Source organism: Gracilinanus agilis, chromosome 3 (genome assembly GCF_016433145.1).
Source record: "Gracilinanus agilis isolate LMUSP501 chromosome 3, AgileGrace, whole genome shotgun sequence".
In the NCBI taxonomy this organism is placed as follows: domain Eukaryota; kingdom Metazoa; phylum Chordata; class Mammalia; order Didelphimorphia; family Didelphidae; genus Gracilinanus; species Gracilinanus agilis.
The window spans coordinates 464,065,628-464,089,310 of NC_058132.1; the positions used below are offsets into that span (position 1 = coordinate 464,065,628).

Here is a 23,683-nt window from a genome sequence, read left to right on the forward strand (position 1 = left end):
AAATAAAATAAAATAAAATAAAATAAAATAAAATAAAATAAAATAAAATAAAATAAAATAAAATAAAATAAAATAAAATAAAATAAAATAATGCCCTTAAAAAAGAAATATTTTAATCAGAAACAGTTAAAATATTTTTTAGCTCTTGGAGAGGCATATTTTCTTGACTAGAAATGAATTTGTAGAGCATTTCATTTCTGAGTGATAATGCTGGATAAAATCAATCCTATGGTACTCTCTGGGGCAGTTGGTGGAAAGATCAGTAAGCAGAATGTGAAAGAGACCAAGATTTGTTTGTATTTCCCCACTACTGAAGCAGTGGAATTTTAACTTCTATGCTAGATTCAGTTCTTGCCAAAGTAATCTACCACTACTTGGATCCTCAGTCTATATTGCTATAATCTCATGCCTTATTTGGAAGCATTCCTAAAAATCACTCAGAAACTGTAGTTATAATAAAAACCTGGACTCACTGCTGCAAGAATCTTTGTTCATGAGTTTTGATGTCATTAACAATCCATAACCTGCAACACATGTGTAGTTTCCCTCAAAAAAAGTTATTAAAAGGCAAGATCTTATTGTCAGAGTTTAAAGAAGTATAAATATGACCCAGTTAGAGTGTTTTAAAAAATACATGTCCCAGAAAGGTCATATGAACCTCATGCCTATATTTTTACTTCAATTAACCAAGTCACTTAGTACTTAGATAATGAGTTTGGAATTATGGTAGCTCCCAGTTAAGGAAAACATGGAATTATAATAAGGTGCATAGCCTCAAGAAACTTCTAATATCTCTGGGAAAACAAGTCACCTAAGCTGTAATGAGACATCAGTTTAGAGCTGATACAATTAAATGACAGTATAAGATGGGCCAAGAGGAAGGATAATCTCAAGGATGCTGACACTGTAAGAGTAGGAGCTGTAGGGGAGATTTGAGAAAAGAGCTGACAGCATGATCTAGGAGGAAGTAATATAAATGAGAAATTGTGGCATGGGATTATTACCTCTTGAAAGAATCCACTGACCTAAAGGGGTGTTAACACCCATAATTTTCAAATATTTTAGAAGCATCAATTTATATGACAAAAACCAATATGCAAATTATTCTTGGAGATGATTTCTTTTTTCAATTTAGCAGCATTTATTAAGTGTCTACTGTGTGGGTTGCTAAATGGCACAGTGAATAAATAGAGTGCCAGGTGTGGAGTTGGAACCACCAATATTCAAATCTGGCCTCTGACACTTCCTGGCTTTGTGACCTTGGGCAAGTCACTTAATTCCATTTGCCTAGCCCTTGCCTTTCTGTTTTAGAGTTGATCCTGGAACAGAAAGTAAGCCTTATTTTTTAAAATGTCTACTATGTGATAAACACTAGGAAAACAAAAACAGTTAATGCCTTTAAAAAGTTTACATTCTACTGAGAGAAAAAACATGTATATATAATCTATAAAAATTGGTCAAAGTAATTAAGGCAGAGCCCCAACATTGACAAATCAGAAAAAGATTTGCAATTGAAGGTAGCATTTAACATGCCTTGATGAAGGAAGGAAGAGGGTTCTAAGCAACAGAGAAGAAGGTGATCATTCCAGGAATGAGAGATAGACTGGCAAAAGAATGAAATTGTATTTAGAGACCTCAAAGGAGACCAATCTGACTTGAACTTAAAAGTATACAAGGGCAGCTAATTTTAGAGAAGATTATTATCACCTCCTCTATAGTCATTGAACCTCCTTCTGACATAGATTTGAGAATCATCTACATAGAGCTAGTAATTGAAGTCATGGCAATGAATGATACTGTCAAAGGAGAAATTATAGAAAAAGGAGAAATGAGGGCCAAGGCCACACCAGAAAGTCCCACCATAAAAAAAGGGACTGAAGAGTTTTCGTTTGACTTACTCTGATATGGAGAGACCTTTATCCATTATGGAAAGGGTCCAGTGACAAGAAGTTATAATTTCTACAGTAAGGACCGCACTCTTACTAAAAAAGAAAGGCTTGTAATAATCTGTTATATAAGTCTGGGGGTCTAAAAGGCAACAAGGTGGAGGTTGGAGTCAGGAAAAATTGAGTTTGAATCCTACCTCCATGCCTTGCCCTTTGCAGGTACCCAAACAATTTATTTAAACTCTCTGTGCCTTAGCTTTCTCATCTGTAAAAGGACAGGGTTAAACTCAATCACCTTTAAATTCCTTTCCATTTCTCCATTTATGATCCTATAGTCCTATAACTTGTTATTTCCTAGAAGGAGGAGATACTGATGATAATTTAATATAGATCTGAAAAATGACCCATTAGATCACCTACCCACTGAATTCCCTGTTTAGATATTCCTACAAAGGAAAATTTCTTAAAAAGCAGTCCCAGTTTCTAAATGAGACTTCTCAGTATAGAACTACATAGAGAAAAGGTTCTAAAAAACTAGTAACAAACAAATAAAAGATAGGGATACATTCTACAGCAAAGTTCTTATATATTTGGACTATTCAAACACTTTTAAAAGAAATTATTTCCCTGGTATGGGTATGTATTTCCTTCAAAAATGTGTATTGTAATCCCTGCCTGCCTTAGAAGATTGTCTCCATAAAAATCCTTCATCTTATGACAGCCAATCTTCTATCTATACAGTTCTACAACCTTAACTAGGGAGATCTTTGAGGAAAAAAAGACATAATCTATCACAGTATCACCTTAGTAAAACTTGGCAATTAGGTTCAAATGGCATAGTCTTGGAAAATTAAGAGTCATCTCCATGCCACAATGCTAGATCATCACAGAATTTTACTAGTAATGTGTACTTACAATTGACTTTTGTAAAAGTTCTTCCATCTCATCTCCAACTCTTAGATTTCCTGGCTTCCCTCAAAATTGAACTCGTGTCACCTTCAGCAGGCCTTGTCTGGTCCAAGAACTATTACTGTCTTCCCCTTTAAGGCTTCTTCCATCTACTCTGCATATATCTTATTTGTATCTAATTATTTATATGTTATCTTCACTATTAGAACGTGAGATCCTTGAGGACAGAGATCATATTTTAACTTGCTTTGAATACCCAGAACTTAGTAAAATATCTGGCTAGGTAACATGATAAATGCTTCTCTATTGATTACCATTGAATTCCCCTAAATAAACCAATTCTTCATATACATTATCTTTCTCATAAAAGTTTTTTTTAAACAGTATAACAAAGTTGTTTCTATATTCATTTTTAGATTGCAAGAAAAAATATCGTGCTATATTTGATAAGTAAAGGTCACAGTGAAATATGTAACAATAAACTTGACTGTCGTGAAGATCTATTTTCCAAGTTTTAATACAGCACAGCAAATTCCTGCACCCACACTGAGCAACTTCAGTAGAAACATACAAGAATGAACACAAGAATATTTAGTAGAGACAAAAGCTCTACAGAAACGGCAGCAAGCTAGGGAGAAGGAATGCATGATAAATGAAGTATGTGACCACAGAGATAACTAGTCTAAGCAAATAATCTTTTTAGAGTTCATGTAGAATTGTAAAGTCCAATACTCTTAATGTATGATGCTAAGAAAATAGCTTTTAAAAATAAAAAAAAGCTATAAAAATAACTGCAAAACAGAAGGCCAGTAACCAAAATTTCCAATTTTTAGTCAAATGACATGTTTTTATGGCAGTTTTTACATTTAAAAAAAACAACAAAATGAGATTCTAGATATGCGGAATTTTTATATATAGGTCCAGATGGCAGTAGGAGTAGCAGTTTCCCAGAATCACAACAACCCCCTTTTGACATTTGAAATATTATTTCATTTGTGAGAAGGCAAAAATATTCATTTTAATACTATATATTTACTATTTTAGCAAAGAAATTTTTTTTCTAATGTATCAAAATACTTTGGTTTTGAAATTTTTTTTCCTAGGTGCACATGGGACAGATGAAAATAACCAATAAAATAGAAATCGTGAAATAGGAGGAGAAATGTATTATTATTCACCAATTTTTTCAGCTGTGCCCTGTGGATAGAGCTAGAAGAAAGAGTGGAAATATAGGATAATATTCAAATGTCATTTACTTTGAATCTGCTGCTTTTCCTTGTTTCGACTCTGTGAACAAGATGCCCCTCCCAGGATAGGTTCATCAATTCTAAACTTACCACCAGCATACAGTCAATCCAAGTCTTACTGATACCACCTCTTTTATTCTCTTTTCTCCTTTGATTGAAGGACTGTAAATTGCAGGACCAAACTCCTCCCAATACCTTTCTTTATAGAATAAAGAAATTGGACTCTCACCTCCTCACTCCACTTTGCATCTGCTCCTCTGCTTGGTTTCAACTCACCTGAGTAAGTTGCCCCCATTCTCCTCCCTTCTTTCCTAGTTTTCCTGCACCCTTTTCTATGCTGTATCCCATTTTAGATTGCAAGTTCCTTAAGGGAAGGGATTGTCTTTCTTTTAATTAATTGTATACTCAGTGCTTAGCACAGTGTCTGGCACATAATATGAGTTTAGGGTCTATTGGACTGGATTTGAAATGCAGTCTCATTTTTTTATTACCTAAAGGCATTGTATTCATAGACCAGATAATTAAACAAGTGCTTCTCTGAAATTCTTAAAAATTAAAGCAGAACACATATTAAAATAAATTATGAACACCATATATTACTTTTTGTTTTCCAATACCAAAGATTTTATAGCAGTCAAGTCTTTTTAAAAAATGTGTGTGTGTGTGTGTGTGTGTGTGTGTGTGTGTGAGAGAGAGAGAGAGAAAGAGAGAGAGAGAGAGAGAGAGAGAGAGAGAGAGAGAGAGAGAGAGAGGGAGAGAGAGTAAAGAGTAAAGGAAAGTAATAAATGTTGGAGGGGATGCAGCAAAATTGAGAAATTAATGCATTGCTGGTGGAGTTGTGAAGTGATCCAACCATTTTGGATGGCAATTTAGAAGCATGCCCAAAGGGCTATAAAAGACTATCTGCCCTTTGATCCAGCCATACCACTGGGTTTATACCCCCAAGGAGATCATAGGGAAAAAGACTTGTACAAAAATATTTATAGCCGCGCTCTTTGTGGTGGCAAAAAATTGGAAAATGAGGGAATGTCCTTCAATTGGGGAATGGCTGAAGAAATTGTGATATCTGTTGGTGATGGAATACTATTTTGTTCAAAGAAATAATGAACTGGAGGAATTCCATGTGAACTGGAATGACCTCCAGGAATTGATGCAGAGTGAAAGGAACAGAACCAGGAGAACATTATACATAGAGATTGATACACTGTGGTACATTCTAATATAATGGACTTCTCTACTAGTAGCAATGCAATGATCCAGAACAATTCTGAGGGGCTTATGAGAAAGAATGCTATCCACATTCTGAGGAAGAACTGTGGGAGTAGAAACACAGAAGAAAAACAACTGCTTGAACACATGTTTTGATGTGAATATGATTTGGGATGCAGACTCTAAATGACCATCCCAGTGCAACTATCAATAATATGGAAATAGGTCTTGATCAACAATACATGTAAACCCCAGTGGAATTGTGCATCAGCTACAGGGAGGGGGGAGGGGTTTGGTGGGGGAGGAAAAGAACATGAATCATGTAACCAAGGAAAAATATTCTAAAAAAAATGTTTTTAAAGAAAGAAAAGAAAATAAAAGAAAAAATGTGCGTGCATGTATTATTTTTCCACTCTAACTGTCATCACAGGTACTGAAGATAAGGCAAAATTATGACAAAAATGTAAAAATCACTAGTTAACAATTAATGATTTTGATAGGTACCCTGTTTTATAGTACATTTGCCACTGCTTCCTATCTATGACATAGATAATCATGAGTTGGAATCATGATAAAAATACACTTAAAAGTCAAAGGATTTTGTTACCCAGCAGGGTAGTTTAATATACTTTTTCAAAATTAGTTTGCTATTCATAACATGAAAGAGCCAAACAAAGCTTGAGGGAGGAGAGGAAAGGAATGGCAAGGGATATTTCAGATATTTGTTGTCATCATGTATACAATTTAATGACTTCGTTTCATCATTATCAAAAATAGGCAAATTTTAATATCAAAATGTCCCTAAAGTCCATTATTCACTCTCAATAAAATCTAAATTAGGCAAATAAGATTATTTTAATGATAAATCTTACCTCTTTTTAGCCTCTTCATATTGCCAATTAAGTCGAACTCTGTCTACAAGTCTTGTTTTATCATCGAAGCCAAACTTTAAAGAAATGGAAAAAGGGAAAAAGGTTGAAGGGGAAAAGACAATATATTAGTGACTAATATTGATAATATAAGATTCATCTAAATTATCTGATCCAAATAATAAAATTTTAAAAAAATCTTTCAAATAGACTTAGTAAAAGAATAGTTTTCCATCAAAAGGTATGGTTGTTATTCATCAGCTAAATGTCCTAAATCTTTTTCTAGAAAATTATTATGAAAGTGTTAAAAAAATAAATAAAATCAGAGGTTTTTTGACCAAGAATTAAATGGAATCCAAAGATACAAGTGCAAATAATAAAAGCCAGAGATAATTGTATGTTATATTGTCACATATTTCAATGAATTATATGTTAGTGTGACCAATTAAGTGGGAAAGATATTCTGTAATAATCTGAGGCTCAGGAAAAAGTCCATGTTCAATGCCACACATTCTGTTTGCAAATGACTGGTTTTATGGAAAAACAACATATTTTCTATGACTACAGACAGGGGAGATGATGAGAATATAAGAATAAAAATCAAAACTCAAAAATTCTGTAAATTGAACAATTTTTAAAAATTATAATGTTCCAACATATACTAACACAGAGAAGTTAGAGAAGAAAATCGAATCATATAAATAGAATATAAGGAAAGACTTAGGTGAAAATATGTTCAATTTATTGTCATAGGAACTTGACCTATGATTTCACTGACATAGGGAACTCCCATATCATAATACTCATTGAACCCAGGTATATTGCCTTCTCTACAACTTATAATCTTAGAGAACTAAAAGATATATCTCTCTCTCTGTGTGTCTCTCTGTCTCTGTCACACACACACACACACACACACACACACACACACACACACACACGAAAGCCTTGTGTTGTGGCTAGTCAGGAAAACCTGAGACATAGGGGGTCTGTCCTTAGCCCTCTTCCCTTCTCTTTACCATTTTGCCTGAAATGTCATCATGTTTCAGGAATCCAGTTATCATTTCTATGAAGATTATTCTCAGATCTATTTACCACTCAGATCAAAATCATGTATCTCAAACTGTTTATTAGACATCTTGAATAAGATGTCCTATAGAAATGTCCTTAAATTCAACTCAACATTCATCTTATCTTCTCTATTACTGTGTTTTCCCTTAAACTAGTTTAACCCCCTCCACCAAATGACTCCTCATTACCTCCATGTTCAAAATTAAAATCTTCTGTTTGCCATGTAGTGCCTTTATAAATTGGCTTTCTCCTACCTTTCTTAGTCTTATACTACTCCCCTCAGTTTACTCAAAAATCCAGTAGCAAAGACCTCCCTGCTGATCCTGGTACAAGATCACCTACAGATTCTGAAAATTTTTCACTGGTTATGCTCCAAATCTGGAATTCTCTCCATCATCTTTGCCTCCTACCTTCCCTGGCTTTCTTCATCTCAGCAAAAATTTCACCTTTTGTAAAAAATCTTTCCTGGTAGTCCTTAATGTTGTCTTCCCTCTGAGATTACATCCAATGTAAACATATATATATATATTAGATTAGATTATAGGGTTTTTGAACATAGGAATTGTCTTTTCTAGTATGTGCAACACTTAATATAGTGTATAGAATATAAGCAAAAGCTTCATAAATTCTTGCTGACTTGGTGTATATAAGCATATATTTATATATTTAATAAAAATGCATGCTAAATGTTAAACATAATCAACAATAGTTAAACTTTTAAAGTTATTGTCATTAGAATCATACATACATAAAAGAGAATTTCCTAGACCAATGAAATCATAGGTATAGTAAAAAAAAATTCAATGAAATCAGTAGTAGTAGTAATCATCATCATCATCATCATCAGTCAATAAACATTTATTAAAGAGGTCTACTTTATGAGAGGCACTCTGTTAAGAATCAAAGATACAAAAGAGACAAAAGACAGTTTTTCCCCTCAAGGAATTCACAATCTAATGAGAAGAATGGTAATAGCAATAGTAATTGTAGAAAGAGTAGTGGCAGTGGAGGGAGTGCTAGTAGTAGTAGTAGTAGTAGTAGTAGTAGTAGTAGTAGTAGTAGTAGTAGTAGTAGTAGTAGTAATATTAGCAGAAATTCAAACTCAATACTGAGATGTAAAGAAAGGTGGATAATGGTAGTCATAATATGAATAGTCACCTCTGATCATACCCTATATCCATTACTATCCACTTTTGTTGATCAGTCATTTTTTGGTTATGTCCAACTCTTCATGAAACCATTTGGGAGTTTTTTGACAAGTGGTTTGCCATTTCCTTTTCTAGTTCATTTTATGGGTGAGGAAACTGAAGCAAACAGGGTGCCCAAGATCACACACCTCTAAATATTAGAGGCTGGATTCGAACTCATGAACTTCCTGATTACACTGCACTACTTAGCTGCCCTTATTTCAGTATTACTTTGCCATTCCTTAGCAAGATCCCATTAATGATCCCTGTTCTATTTGGTTATAAAACACTAGTCTACAGAGTCATAGAATTATGAGAACTAAAAATCTAAGGCCTGAAGGCTTTCAGTGGTTATTTACTTCTTCATTTTATAGATGAGGAAAATGAGGTCCACATAAGTTAACTGATTTGTCTAAGGTCTAACAAAGTTAGTTAAGTATGAAATCTGAACTCTGAACTTTAAAGAGTACAAAATCATTTTAAAGTACCTGAACCACAAATAGAAACAGCCCACAGACATAAGGTGTTAGGACCTTTGGTGCATGACTTCTGAAATTATATTTTTAGGACTTTTAGATGAGACAACTTTCTGATTTTTATGTATAGGAAATCTTAAGCCCAGAAGTGAAGCCACTTGCCAAAGGACACAAATCAAAAGTAATCTGCTAGTCACAAAAGTAAAGAATTTGACAATAGTTGGTTGGGAGTGCTGGGGAGGAATAATCTGGGTGTTTTATTTTCCTCACAAAAAGACTCTAATGCTCTATTTCACCATTATCAGATCTCTCAAGCTCCTCAAAGCAATCTGGATTTTAACCCTATAAGTTCAATAGGACCATTAATAAACATTTATTAAAGACCCTAGAGACAGGAATGTGCCAGGCACTGTTAAATGTTAGGGATACAAATAAAAGGCAAAAGATAGTCCCTAATCGCAAAGAATTTATAATCTAATGAAGTTTATAATCTAATATGTTCTTCTAAGTAAAATGGACTTTATTTCTTTTCCTTTTCTTAAGATAAAAATATTATACTCATCAGTAGCTACGGTAGGTGTAATTGAAAGATTCATCTTCCTGAGTTCAAATATGGCCTCAGATACTAGCTGTATGAACTTGGGCAAGTCACTTGTCTCAGTTTCCCCATCTGTGAAATGAGCTGGAGAAAGAAATGGTAAAACCACTCTAGTATCTTCATAAGAAAACCCAAAATGGGATCATAAAGAGTCAAAGAAGACTGAAAATGATTGAACAATAGCTATAGCAGTAAATCTCACTCTGAATTCATAGCACTCCTTTATCTTCAACAAGAAGTACTTGAAATTTTCCCAATGTTCTTAAGCAAAAATAATTTCAATTCAATTAGATTTTGAATGCATAAGAGGTAATATGTTGTATGTAATGAATAGGAAGTTGGGCTCAAAGAAAAGACCTGGGTTCAAGTACTATCTCCAATATATTCAAGCTTTGTGAACCTGTGTAAGCTACTTTAAACTCACAGTAGCTGGAGGCAACACTTAAAAATTTTTAAAGACTTTTAAAATTACAAAGCAGGGGATGATAGCATTCATGGAAGGAGTTTCCTCACCAGTGAGGAAACCTCATCTAATCCACTGAAATGAAAAGTATAGCTTTAAAAAAGAAGAAAACCGGACTCTATTCCACCTTTTTAATGTAGAGAAATTTAGGGGGAAATGGATGTCACCAAAATCCCACCAGCAATGACAGAAATCACAATTCCTACAATGTAAATCACACCATTGGCAAGAAAAACTCAGCAACCTTTAGGCATCTAAATTATAAGCACAAAAATCATAAGTATTAATTTATACGCCTCTCTACACTCATATTTGATAGCGAAACAAAGGAAATGGTATTTTTTAGCCTTTATATTATGTGCATACACAGATATATATACACACACATATTTCTATATATTCATACACAGCCCCAAATATTTTTTAAATTAAAATGGGAAATGAAACAGAATAAATCTGTTTATTTATGGCAACATAAAAGCAGCCTTTTTCTCCCCATCTCCTCAAACTCTTTTCATCTCTGTCAGCCAGCATACCTCTCCAATGATGTCAGTCTGAGAGCCAGCGTCACAGTATTGTTGAGGTAAACAAGAACCGCCAAGTGAACCATAATTATGGGACAAATCTTGCAGAGAGTCTGAAATACAACAGCTATTCCTGAAACCATCCGTAAGCTTAGCCAGGCTCTGAAATGGAAGACACACACACAGAAGAAAAAAAAGTCTATGAAAGCAGATGTCAATTTCAATCCAGTATTTTTTTTAAAGTGACAGCTCAACCATCATGCTACATTTTTTATCATTAAGAAATAAGGGGGTGGGGGTCCAGCTTGGTGGTGCAATGGGTTGACAGCCAAGTCTAAAGACTATAAGTCCTAAGTTCAAATCTGGCCTAAGGCACTTTCTTAGTTGTATGACTCTAGGCAAGCCACAACTCCCATTGCCTAGCCCTTAGCAACTCATCAGCCTTGGAACCAAGTCAGAGTTTTGACTCTTTAAAATGGAATAAAAAGGGTTTAAAAAAATAAAAAAGACAATGCATCTCTTGCTTGCCCTCCTACTTCTTCCCCCCCTTGCCCAGATTACAGGATGAAATTTATCTCTGAGAGGTACTTTTTTAAGAACTTAAAAGTATTTTTATTTTTTTAATTTTTTAAACCCTTAACTTCTGTGTATTGGCTCCTAGGTAGAAGAGTGGTAAGGGTGGGCAATGGGGGTCAAGTGACTTGCCCAGGGTCACACAACTGGGAAGTGGCTGAGGCTGGATTTGAACCCAGGACCTCCCGTCTCTAGGCCTGACTCTCAATCCACTGAGCTACCCAGCTGCCCCCTTAAAAGTATTTTTGAGAATCCAGAGAATAAAATCTGGAGTCAGGAAGACCTGAATTCAAATCTAGTATTATACTATTTTGATACTGGGCAAGTCACTTTCACCTGTTTGCCTCCATTTCCAAGTCTACAAAATGGACATAGTAATAGCACCTACCTCCTGAGGTTATTGTAAAGGATCAAATGAGATAATAATTGTAAAGTGCTTGGCACATAGTAAATGCTATGTAAATATCGTCATCATCATCACCAATATTCAAGTTAGAAGGTACCTTAAAAGTCATCTAATCCAAAGATTCTTAACCTAGATCCATGGAGAGATTTTAGGGGGAATCTGTGAACTTTGATCAGAAAAAAATGTGCATCTTTATTTCAGAATATTTGGTTTACTTTGTAATCCTCTGTTTTTTTATTAGAAAAAAATTCATTCAGCATTTCATAGGCTCCCCTTGCCAAAGGAGTCCATGATATGCATAAAAAAGTTAAGAACCTCAGATCTAGTCCCACTTTCTCACAGCAGAAAGAAGGAAATTGAGTCTAAGCAAGTTAAAGAGATTTCCAAGAGCAAAATAGCAAGTTACCGTGATTATTTTACAGATTAAGGAACTAAAAGCTTTAGAGCTTAAAGGGAACCTCCGAGGGTCATCTAGTCCGCTCCCTTCATTTTACAGATGAGGATACTCAGTCTGAAAGGGGTTAAGGGACAGCTTGCCAATAAGAACTGTTCCATTCATTACATTTGTGCCCCAGTACCTAACAAAGTGCGTTACACTGTAGGGACTTTTTTTTTTTAACCCTTATCTTCCATTTTAGAATCAACAATGTATATTGGTTCTATGGAAGAAGAATGATAAGGGCTAGGCATTGGGGGCAACTTGCCCAAGGTCATATAGCTAGGAAGTATCTGAGGCCAGATTTAAACCCAAGACCTCTGATCTGTAGGCCTGGCTCTCAATCCACTGAGCCACCTACCTGGCCCCATTGCAGGAACTTTTAATAAAAACTTGTTGGTTGTTTGATTGCCTCGGGCAACATAGGTAGCAATCCCAGATCTTTTGAATCCAGAGACAGAATCCTTTCCATTGCACAGCTTAGTCTAAGTAAGAGCCCTTCTGCAAAAAGTTGTTGGTTGAAGGTATTTCAACTTTATAACCAATTCTACCATTTTTCTTTACCTTTGTTTTGAAAATATTTTTTTGTCATGCAAAGAAATAAACACCTAAACTAAGATATCCTAATTGTCCATAAGACAAACTGAAACTCTGAGCCTTTTGAGTCTTTCTAAATGATGATGATGATGATGATGATGATGATGATGATGATGATGATGATGAAGAAAATAATACTGCTAATATTTTGGGCAGGTAGGTGGTACAGGGGATTAGAACAACAGCCTGGAGTGAGGGAGACTCATCTTCCTGAGTTTAAATTTGGCTTCAGACACTTGCTAGTTGTGTGATCCTGGGCAAGTCACTTCACCTGTTTGCCTCAATTTATTCATCTGTAAAATGAGCTACAGAAAGAAAATGTAAACCACTCCAGTATCTTTGTCACAGAAAACCCCAAATGGAGTCAATGAGAGTTGGCCACCACTGAAAAAGCTAACATTTATTAATTAGTCCATACTATGTGCCAGGCACTGCATTAAGCACTTTAAAAATTTTAACTCATCTGATCCTCATGATATCCTTGGAAAGTAAATGTTACAATCAGCATTTTACAGATTAGAAAATTAAGGCAAAAAGAATAAAGTGACCTGTGCAGACTCACACAGATAATAAGTACTTAAGGCCAAATTTGAACTTAGGTCTTCCTGACTCCAGAAATAGTGCTCTATCCACTATACCACCTATTATAGGTAAACTACACAAAAGCTGAAAAAGACCCTTGAATTCAAATAAAATATTTGGAGTTAGTAGTATACTTAGCACATGTCTCCTGTCAACTCAGGCTAAGTTCACTTAATTTCTTGACCTGATTTTTCAGTTATAATTCTGTGTGGCAAAAAAATATTTTCATATGACTTTGCATATGCCAGAAATAAAAAGTAAATATGTATTCTGGCATGCAGGAGAAACCACTAGTATCCTCTATTCACAATTAAATTAAAAATAAAAAGCTTGACTTTCTCCCATTTTCTGAGACTTGGTTCTTGAGATAGAGATCTTAAGCCCATTACATTAATGTAATCTATCAAATACAGAAGCTACTCTGCACAAAAACTATCACATGGTTTAAGGCAGAATATAACCCTCTCCAGAAGCCAATAGTTCCAAGATGCCTCAGGTTATTACTCATAAAGGAGTAATGGAATTTCCACAACCAGGATGGCCAGGAGAAACTCTTTGGTTCATGTACTCCTCTCTAGGTCCAGAGTGAAAAGGAAAAAGGTCGCTTAAATCTACAGGAATTTCTCTTGTTGTTTCCAGGGGATTTCAAGGAAAGGAAAAATAGCAAATAGGCATAGTTCTCTCTACTAAAAATTGGAAAGAAAAGCTTTGTCTTTGTTATATACCATCACAAAGATGGAGAACAAACTGGACTTGGGAGTCAAAAGACTCAGCATTTTGTCCCTTATTTATTATTTATCAGCCTTATGACCTTTGGCAGGTCACTGAATTTGAATCTCCATTTCCTTATCTATATAATAGGGATATTAATTCTTTCTATCTCAGGGGTTAGGAAGATTAAATGACACAATATGGTATAGTATATAGGATAGGAATTGGACTTATGTTTTTAGGGGCACAATACCAATAAACAATTCCAATTTATAAATTTCATTAATAGCTAGGTGGTAGAATGGATAATGATAGATTGATAATTGGGAAGATCTGAGTTAAAATTTTGCCTCAGATAAGCAGTGTAACCTTGGAGAAATTATTTAAACTATCTCAGCCAACAAAATGGGCATCATAATAGCACTTACATCAAGGGTTGCTAGATTCAAATGAGATAAGATGTACAGTGCTTTGCAAGTCTTAAAATGCACTATAAATTACTAGTTGTTATTATAGGGAATACCCAGTTGAGAAAATTCTGAGCAGTACTTTCTCTGTAAAGTCTTAGGGAGTTGCTCAGAGCACTGAAAAGTTAAATGACTTCCTCAAGATAACAAAGCAATTATAAGAAGCAGAACTTAAAAACTCAGGTATACTTAATGTCCAGATTAGCTCTCTATCCATTATGCCATGCTGTTTTGCTGTGAATACAAAGTGCCCAAACACTCATAAATTACTATACAAATGCCTATTTTTATTTTGTTATTTTTATTGTTATATGCAAATAATGATGTTAATTCATCATCCATAGGATTTGTTAGTGGGCTTTTATACTCAAGATATATGGTCCTTGGATCCCTGTAAAATGCAGGAGCTAGACTAGATAATCTTTTAATACCCTTTTTCAACTCTAAAAATTCTATCAGCTGTAGACACTAAATGCTAACTCTAATCCAACTATCAATAATATGGAATTAGGTCTTGATCAATGATACATGTAAAACCCAGTGGAATTGTGTGTCAGCTAAGGGGGGCTAGGGGGGATTCGGGGAGAGGGAAAGAACATGAAATATGTAACTAGGAGAAAATATTCAAAATTAAAAAAAAAAAAGAAAAAAATGCTGATGATCACCAGTCAAGGAAAATGAGGGGTAGTGCAACAACTTGGACTGAACAAGAAGAATAGAAGTTACTGTCACATTTGCCTAAATAATCAAGTACAAATCAAGGAGTATGGGGTACTAGTACTGCAAGAGTAGGAAATACTATTAAAAATTTATCATTAAGATTAAAAAATTTGTTTTTTAAAAAAAAACGTTCTATCAGCAGCAGTTCTCAATAGCTCAGAATGTTCAAAAAGACCTGTAATATAAAGGTTTCTTCCAATTGTGCAGATTGAATTATGCTTTCCTGTCTATCCTTTGTGATGCTTGTCTATATCCTACCATTATATAAGCATTAAGGGCTGAGCCAATGTACTAGGGAGCATGGGGGGGAGGGGGAATTCCTTGTTCTGTCTTGAGACGAAGAGGATATCAATAGAAAAACTGAACTCAACCCTGTTATCCCTCACTCTTGGCATGTGATACTACATTTTCTTCATTTCCATCCCATCTCAAGGCTCTGATAGGTAAGCTTTTATTTTCCCAGGGTTGAAGCTGCTGTACAACTTGGGGCAACCTCCCCTCTATCTTTCACTCTGGAGTTCCCATCCACCATTCTCTACCCCACTAGAAACTTAAAAACACCCCTAGCTCTCCCTAGCTCTGAAGTGAGCTTTGTGCCTTATCTTGTTGGGGCTCAGGCAACTTCCTGTACTTTCCATGCTCCCAAACAGGTACCTTTCTATCCATCATTTCCACACTTTCCAGTATCCCTTTTTTTCTTGCTTTTCCAGATTAAAGAATAAGCTCCTTCAAGGCAAAGACAATCTTACTTGCTTTTATTTGTATCCCTAGTACTTAAGCACAGTGAAATGAAGCATTGCAAGTATTTAAGAAATGTTCTATCTCTCTGTCTGTCTTACATTTCCCATATAAGATCCATTTACTAAAGATGTATGTATAAGATCCTTTAATAAAATTTTCATCAAGGTGATATACTTGTCATATACTGCAATCTGCTCATGGTCACTTGTTTACAGCTCCCAATTTTAATTCCACAGGCAATAGTTTTCCAAGAGTCAGAGCTATGCAACAACTCAGTTTTGAAAAGATGTGTTTGAGTTGGCCAATAAATCAAAATTTCTCTCCTTTCAGTGACATTTCTCATGCTACCTTGACTTTACATATCCTGTTCACTTACTGTGTTATAATTTGTATTTTACTTATCTAGTGCCTTTGTCTATTTGTTATCAGAGTGTACGCTGCTCTAAGGCCAAGAAAGTCACTTCATCCATGAATTTCTATTGCATAAATAGCAAAATACTTTGCACAAGGCAGATGCTTAACAAATGAATTTGAATTGAAGTTTGATGCTTCAGTAAACATATAGACCAAAGAGTGATTTAAAGATTCTTCTTTAATTGATTTAGAGAGGATAACTGTCTTCTGAAGACAACAATGCTAAATACCTCTGAAAGGCAGCTAGAAAAAAAAAAGATATGATGATGGGTACTAGAAATAGAAAAGACAAATGGGATCATCCATCTAAAACAGTCTTGACACTTTCCCATACCTCTAAGAAGAGCTGTATGGTAGTTAAGCATTCAAAGCTCTCTATCATCAGGCTCTATGCTACTTTCCTGGCTGTGTCTCACATTGCTATCATACATGAATCCTAAACTCCAAATGTGTCTCACTATTCTTCAGACATGTTGAAACTGCCTTGCATTGTCTAGTCTCCATGTCTTCAATCATGTCGATTCTTTCCTCAAATTTCTCACCTTCTTCTAAATAAGTTTTTTTAAAGTATTTGTTGAATTGAATAGCTTATTCAAGACTATAAGAAAACTCAGAAAGACCAGAATGAGTGTTATTTAACTTCCTTTTAACAAAAGACTATTTTAAAAAATAAACAGCAAAAAAAAAAAAAGGCAGAAACAAAAAAGGCATAGATATATGCCTAGAAAAGAGAAAATTGCATATGTCAAAAGAGATGAAATTATAGAGTGAGTGTGTGTGTGAGAGAGAGAGAGAGAGAGAGAGAGAGAGAGAGAGAGAGAGAGAGAGAGAGAGTGTGTATATGTGTGTGTGAAGTTTAAAAGTTGTATGGTCTGATGTTCTTACTTGCATCAGGTCCCGCCTTTCTTTCTCGCCTGTACAAATAGCTTTTTTTATGGTACGTAGCTCACTCATGATAGCCTGGGCTTCATCCAGTTTGTAATTTGTATGAGCACTTGACATCTTGCGATCAATCCTGTTAAAAAACAAAGTCCAAATGACAGCTATTATTATACAAACATATATATAAAAGAAAAAAGAAAACACAAGGTTTAAATCAGTGACATTGAACACCCAGAGGTTATATAAAGTCTCTTTGACATCAAACACCTTTATAGAGTCAAAGAATATTTAAATAATACACCAATGTATTGGCATGGTTTTGTTGACAGAACATCTTTGATACTTAATAGCTTCCTTCCTGAATATAAAGGAGGTAATATGACTTTGCTTGGCTGACTATACCCCTTTTCTTGTTTCTGAAATGACATAATCTATTGTTGCCTCTACCCCCTCCCTATTGGGGGAATCCTCAAAAGATTTATTTTCTTTCATTTGCTCTGGATTCAAGTAGCCCAAATGAGAATAATTTGGTACAATGTTTCCATTTCCACTAAGAATCATTAAGCAAGAGGATCCACTGCTTAGTTATTTGGGATATTAGTACAAGGAAAAAGAACACACAAGGAGAGAGGAAATAAAGCAATTATAGAGTACCAACTATGTGCCAGGCACTGTGCTAAACCATTTACAAATAGTCTGATATGGCCCTCACATCAATTCCTCAAAGATGAGGATATTATTATCCCCATTTTACAGGTGAGGAAAACAAAACAATGATAAGACTCCATTCAAATTATTTAAAATAAAAATTCTGTAATTTTATAATCAGTAGGCACAAAGGAAATACTTATAAGATAGTATCAAAGGGACTAATGAGACATTTCTTGAGCATCACTAGAATTTGTATGACACTTCCTTTTCTTTTTTTTACTCTATATTTCTGTCCTAGTAAATACTCTAGGACAGAAGGGAAAGGGCTAGGCAAACGGGGTCAAGTGACTTGCCCTAAGTCACACAGCTATGAAGTATCCGAAGTCACATTTAAACCCAACTCTAGACCTTGTACTTTATCCACTGTGGCACCTAGCTGCCCCTGCCCCTTCCAAAGAAACAAACTAAGCAATACCTCAAGATGCTAAAAAGTTGAGATCATCCTGATAACTCTATAATGGGTAAAGTTTACTTATTTATCACTTTTTAAAATTTTTTTTAAACCCTTAACTTCTGTGTATTGGCTCATAGGTGGAAGAGTGGTAAGGGTGGGCAATGGGGGTCAAGTGACTTGCCCAGGGTCACACAGCTGAGAAGTGTCTGAGGCTGGATTTGAACCTAGGACCTCCCATTTCTAGGCCTGACTCTCAATCCATTGAGCTACCCAGCTGCCCTAATTATCACTTTTTGAAACATGGATTTCCTCACCCTACAAAATGGAAATTTATTTTTAAAGGAAGGAAAGAAGCATTTATTAAGCATCTACTATGTGCCAGGTACTGCACTAAGTGATTTACAAGTATTATTTCATTTAATTCTCAATAAATAAATAAATAAATAAACAAACAAACAAACAAACAAACAAACAAATAAATAAATAAATGGACCCTCCACAATAGGGAGTAGGTGCTATTGTTATCCTCATTTTAGAGCTGAGGAAATTGAGAGGGTGGTTAGATGACTCGCCCAGAGTTACACAGCTAGTTAGCAACCAGGTCTACAGAGCTAGTAAATGTCTAAGGCTGAATTTAAACTGATGGCTTCCTTAATCCAGTCTTAGAGTTCTATCCATTCATCTACCTAGCTAGAGGGAAAAGTAAAAATGAAACACTTCTCTGTCCAAAAGTTTAAGAGGACAGACTATAGCAAAGAGTGTCTTTTTCTCCTATTTTGAGGTAGCTATCAGGGTCATGTACTAATACCACTTCCTACCCACACAAAATGGGAGGTGAAAAAAGGGCCACTTTCTAACACCTTCTCATCCTATATTTATACAGTATATGAGATTTTTTTCCAAAGCATTTTCACTTACATTATCTCATATATCCAGCCTTTTCTCCATATAGCAAGTTGTCCACTGCCTCCTTAAATCCTGAATCCCAAATGCAATATCAACTTCCATTCTGTCTCTTTTGTTCATTCCCACCAAGCCACAAATTGCAAAAAGCTCTATTTAATAAAATTCTGAGATTGTGACAGACTGAAATATGGCATCCAGAAACATGCACTGTGAACAAAGAGGCAGAAGGCTTAGATTCCATCCCCAGCTTTGCCATTAATTAATTGCTTATGTGGCTTTGGGCAATTCAATCTCTGTGGGCCTCAATTTCTTCATCTTCATCTGGAGAACACATATAAGGAACTTCTCTTCCATTTTTTGATTCTGGACTGTTCTAACTCTAAAGGTTGAAATGAGCTGCTGAAGCTCAGGTTAAGTTTTACACAAGTAACCTAACACACTACTATTTAGTAGAAAATATTTTAATCAAAATTCATTTTGGTAGTAAAATGTCTAGTGACTTTTAAATGCTTTCTCTTACACATTAAAAAAATTAATGAGTTTTATTACCAGATACAGAACTCAGTATAGGACCAAGATTTCTTTTAGAGACAAATTTATATTATAGAAAAAGAGAAATAATATGATACATGATAAGTAAAATCATAAAACACAGGAAAATTCATGTGTTTTCCCATTTTAGATACTATATACAGAAACTGACATCTCTAATGCAATACAGGAACAAGACTGGAAATCACAAAACACTATCCCTTGCTTCCTAAATTCTTTGACTTTTTCCTCTATTCAACATTTAAACTAACTTATCATGTCCAAGAGACCTAGGTTTGGATCTAGGCTCTGCCACCTTAACAGTTCTGTGTTAGTTTAATTTCTCATTATAATTAAGCCTCAGTTTACTTATTTATAAAGTGAAAAATAGTGATATTTGAACTAGCTACATATTCTTCCAATGGTGGAATATAAACTCCATGAATGCAAGAAGTATTCCAGTGTTATCTCTATCTCAAATAGCACAGTATCTTACACACAGTAGTCACTTAAGAAATGCTTGTTAATGTGAATGGACTTATCATAGGGTTCCTTGGAAGATCAAATGAGATTGTGTGTGTCAAAAATTTAAATAGAAGCTTCTCTAGTAGAATATGTTCAAGTCTTTACGGAAACAACTTTGAACTTTCACTGATGTAAGAAGGTAAAAATGCTATCAACATTTCAACTAAAATTCTCAAAAGAGCCCAAATGAAATCAATATAGAATAACAGCTGAAGCTAATGCTAACCATAAGGATCACCTGTTTCCCCTGTAAATAAAAGCTTACTGAGTGACAAATACAAAGAAACAGAAAAAGAAACAGTGCAAAGGAATAAAGCAGAGCAAAGAAAACAATGTACACAATGACTACAACAATGTAAATAAAACGAACTGCACAAACAAAAGATAAATAAAAAAGTGAATGTTGTAATACTATAAAGAATATGCATAGCTTAAAAGAAGAGATCTGGGAAGATATTTCTACCCTATCCCTTTGAAAAGATTCACAGACCACAAGTTTTGCACACTGTACAGATTTTTAAACTTTTTCCATGTCTTGATCAGTTATGGTAATTTTTTTTCCTTTTATTTTATTTTGGTTTTAAAGTAGTATTATATGAAATGGTTCTCTGGGAAGGGAAGGAGGAAAGAAACTGAGGAAAATTGGTAATATAAAATTACATATATAAAAACTATTTAAGAGCATATTGGTGATTGAACTAATTCACTACAATATATCTAGATCTTCTGTGGATTTTGTGAACATTCCACGTTTTAGAATACATTTGAAGGGGCCTCTAGGTGGCTAGGTGGATTGAGAGTCAGGACTCGAAAGAAGAGGTCCTAGGTTCAAATCTGGCCTCAGACACTTCCTAACTGTGTGACCCTAGGCAAGTCACTTAAACCTTATAGCCTAGCCCTTACTGCTCTTCTGCTTTGGAACCTATAAACAGTATAGATTCTAAAATGGAAAGTAAGAGTTTTTTTAAAAAAAAAAACAAACAATATTTGAAAGTGCTTTGCTTTATGCAATCATCTTCTGAATACCCTCAACCCCAATTTTCACTCTTTGCCACCACTACCACAAAAAGATCACTTCTACTTCAATAACAAGTATTAGGAACGCCCCCCCCCAATTTATTACTATTACTATTTAAATAACAGCAAATAGGAGATGTCTTAAACTTTTCAACTGACATTTTTCTTGATCTGCATAAGTTTTAAGCAGAAAGTATTAAGATTAAACAAAAATCTGGAGTTTAAATAGTATCCATTTTCTGCCTTTACATATGCAGAATGTCAAAGAAGCCAAGATACAAGAATGAGGAGAGTAGATTCAGGGTTTGTACTGGTAGTATCATTTGGTTCAGGAGTTACCAGGATGATTCATCCATTCTATCTTTCTCTCATACAATTATTTGTTCATCCATTCATCTATTGATCCACCTAGCCAGTCAGTAAAAATAGCATGACATAGTATAAAAAAACACTAGGTCACATACAAGGGGCTAAGAAATTTGGATTCTAATCCTAGATTTGTTAAGGATAGTTATGGCTCTGGGACTACAAATAAATTCCATAGAATCCAGGATCATTGATTTAAGACAGAATGGGAATTTAAGAGGTCATTTACTCAAATGCTCTCATTTTAAAGATGAGGAAACTAAAGATAAAAGCATCATCATTATCAGCTTTTAAAGGTCTAAATTTCTACATGTGCAAATGATGGAGATTGTACTAAGGATAGCTAAGGTCCCTCCCACTTCTATCAAGTACCTGTTAAGCAGCTACTTTATGGACAACAATATAAATCGGTAAATCAGAAATTTGGCAGAATCCTTGACCATAATAAGACCATCATCTTTTCTTAGTTATCTTCTCATCTTTTATCTTTCAAAAACTACTTTTAATTTACAAAAATAACTAAGTTAATTCTTAAAAACTCATATCTGGGAGTAGCTATGTGGCTCAGTAGATTGAGAGCCAGACCTAAAGACAGGAAGTCCTAGGTTCAAATCTGGCCTTAGCCACTTTCTAGCTGGGTGATCCTGTGCAAGTCACTTAACCCTCTCATTACCTAGGGCTTACCACTCTTCTGCCTTGGAATACACTATTGATTCTAAGACAGAAGGTAAGGGTTTAAAAAACCTCATCTAATCATTTTGTTTTGGAAGTAATTTTGTTAGGTTTTCAGCCATAATAAAAATTATATGGAAAAAAATGTCATATGTAATTAGGGCTTCAATTTACATCATCTCCTTGAGAATAAAGAAGTATGAACATTCCAAAATTCACCCATATTGAGAATATTGTACAGTCATGAACTCTAATATAGAATATAAATTTAGACTAATATACAGTTCACATGGTAAAGTGTTTAATATCAGAGTACACAAGCCATCCCCAATTTTTCCAGACCTTACCCTTCAATTATTTCATTCATTTGAGCATCTTTAGACCAATACTTTATTTTGTGCCATCATTACTTTCTGCTGACAGCCAGACAGTACATCACAGTCAGGATGTATATTTGTGGCCAAGATCCAGAACTCAGAAACATGTATTGTCAAAAATCAGAAACCAATGATATTTTCAAATAAAATTAAATTTTTGTGGTTGCTAGATGTTTCTTTATGCTAAGAGCTTTAATTTTTGTTAATGTTTCCATTTTCTGTGAAATGCATTAAAGAGACAGGAAGTCTATCATTCAAATTAATGAAAAAATAAAACTGAAAAAGCTTTTTAGAAATTTCATGTCACCTACCTCCCTTCTCTCCCCAATGTGCTTTATGGTTGGTACGATTTAAAATGTCAAGAGAATACCATCATGAAGGATACTACTAATGCCTAAAGAGTCTTCTGAACTCCCACATCTTGAAGAAAAATGCTGCCAGGCCTATAAGCTCATTCCCATTTAATGCTACAGATTACATCCGAAAAGAATGGAAAGTTTTGTTAAAACTCCTGCCTTTTACATCACCAACCCTGGCAGGGGGCCTTGAGTTAACCACAGAAAGCTTCCTGCAAGCCTTCTATCAACAGCAGGTACTGTTTGGAAAGCCAGTTTTGCAGCAAGACCTGTCCCACAACCAGCAACAATGCCCCTTTTGTCTGGGCACCACTTCTGTATGTTTTCCTGTTATCAGAATATTGGTTCTGACTGATTGGTGTTTTCTCATGAGTCTGTGCCGAATATGATATATTTTAATCTATGCCTATTCTAAGAGCTAACAATCACATTATTCTGTTCTGAAACTGAAGGATTTTTTTCTCCATCTCAGCAATATCATAGCACCAATTCCTGATGCTAACTCAAAGAAAGCCTTAAATATGTCAACGTTCAGTCATTACATACAGATATGAATTTATTGGTGTTACTGAGGAAGAAAAAGGAGTATAGTAAATAGAGAAAGGACCTTAGGGTCAGGAAACAAACAGTCAACAAGCATCTACTTAATTACCTTGCTGTAAACCTCAGCTTCTTCATCTATAACAGAGGTCGGCAACGTATGGCTCTTAAGCCATATCTGGCTCTTTTGAGGGCCAGATATGGCTCTTTCTGCAGGAGCCATAAAGTCAATTTTTTTTTTCAGGAGCTGTTATAGAAGCGCACACTGTGAGCACTGTATGGCTCTTACGAAATTACATTTTAAAAAATGTGGCGTTTAT

The 23,683-nt window shown here is 34.9% G+C and overlaps 1 protein-coding gene across 1 annotated transcript in view; it reads right to left on the bottom strand.

The window, feature by feature from the left end:
* Nucleotides 1–23,683, bottom strand: part of WWC3 (WWC family member 3) — a 196,513-nt gene that overhangs the window by 57,268 nt on the left and 115,562 nt on the right. Inside the window, exons 6-8 of the mRNA XM_044669272.1 lie at nt 16,972–17,101; nt 10,452–10,601; nt 6,124–6,197 (exon numbers count right to left, since the gene is read on the bottom strand). Of these exons, the coding sequence (XP_044525207.1) occupies nt 6,124–6,197; nt 10,452–10,601; nt 16,972–17,101 (354 nt within the window). The remainder of the gene's footprint in view (nt 1–6,123; nt 6,198–10,451; nt 10,602–16,971; nt 17,102–23,683) is intronic.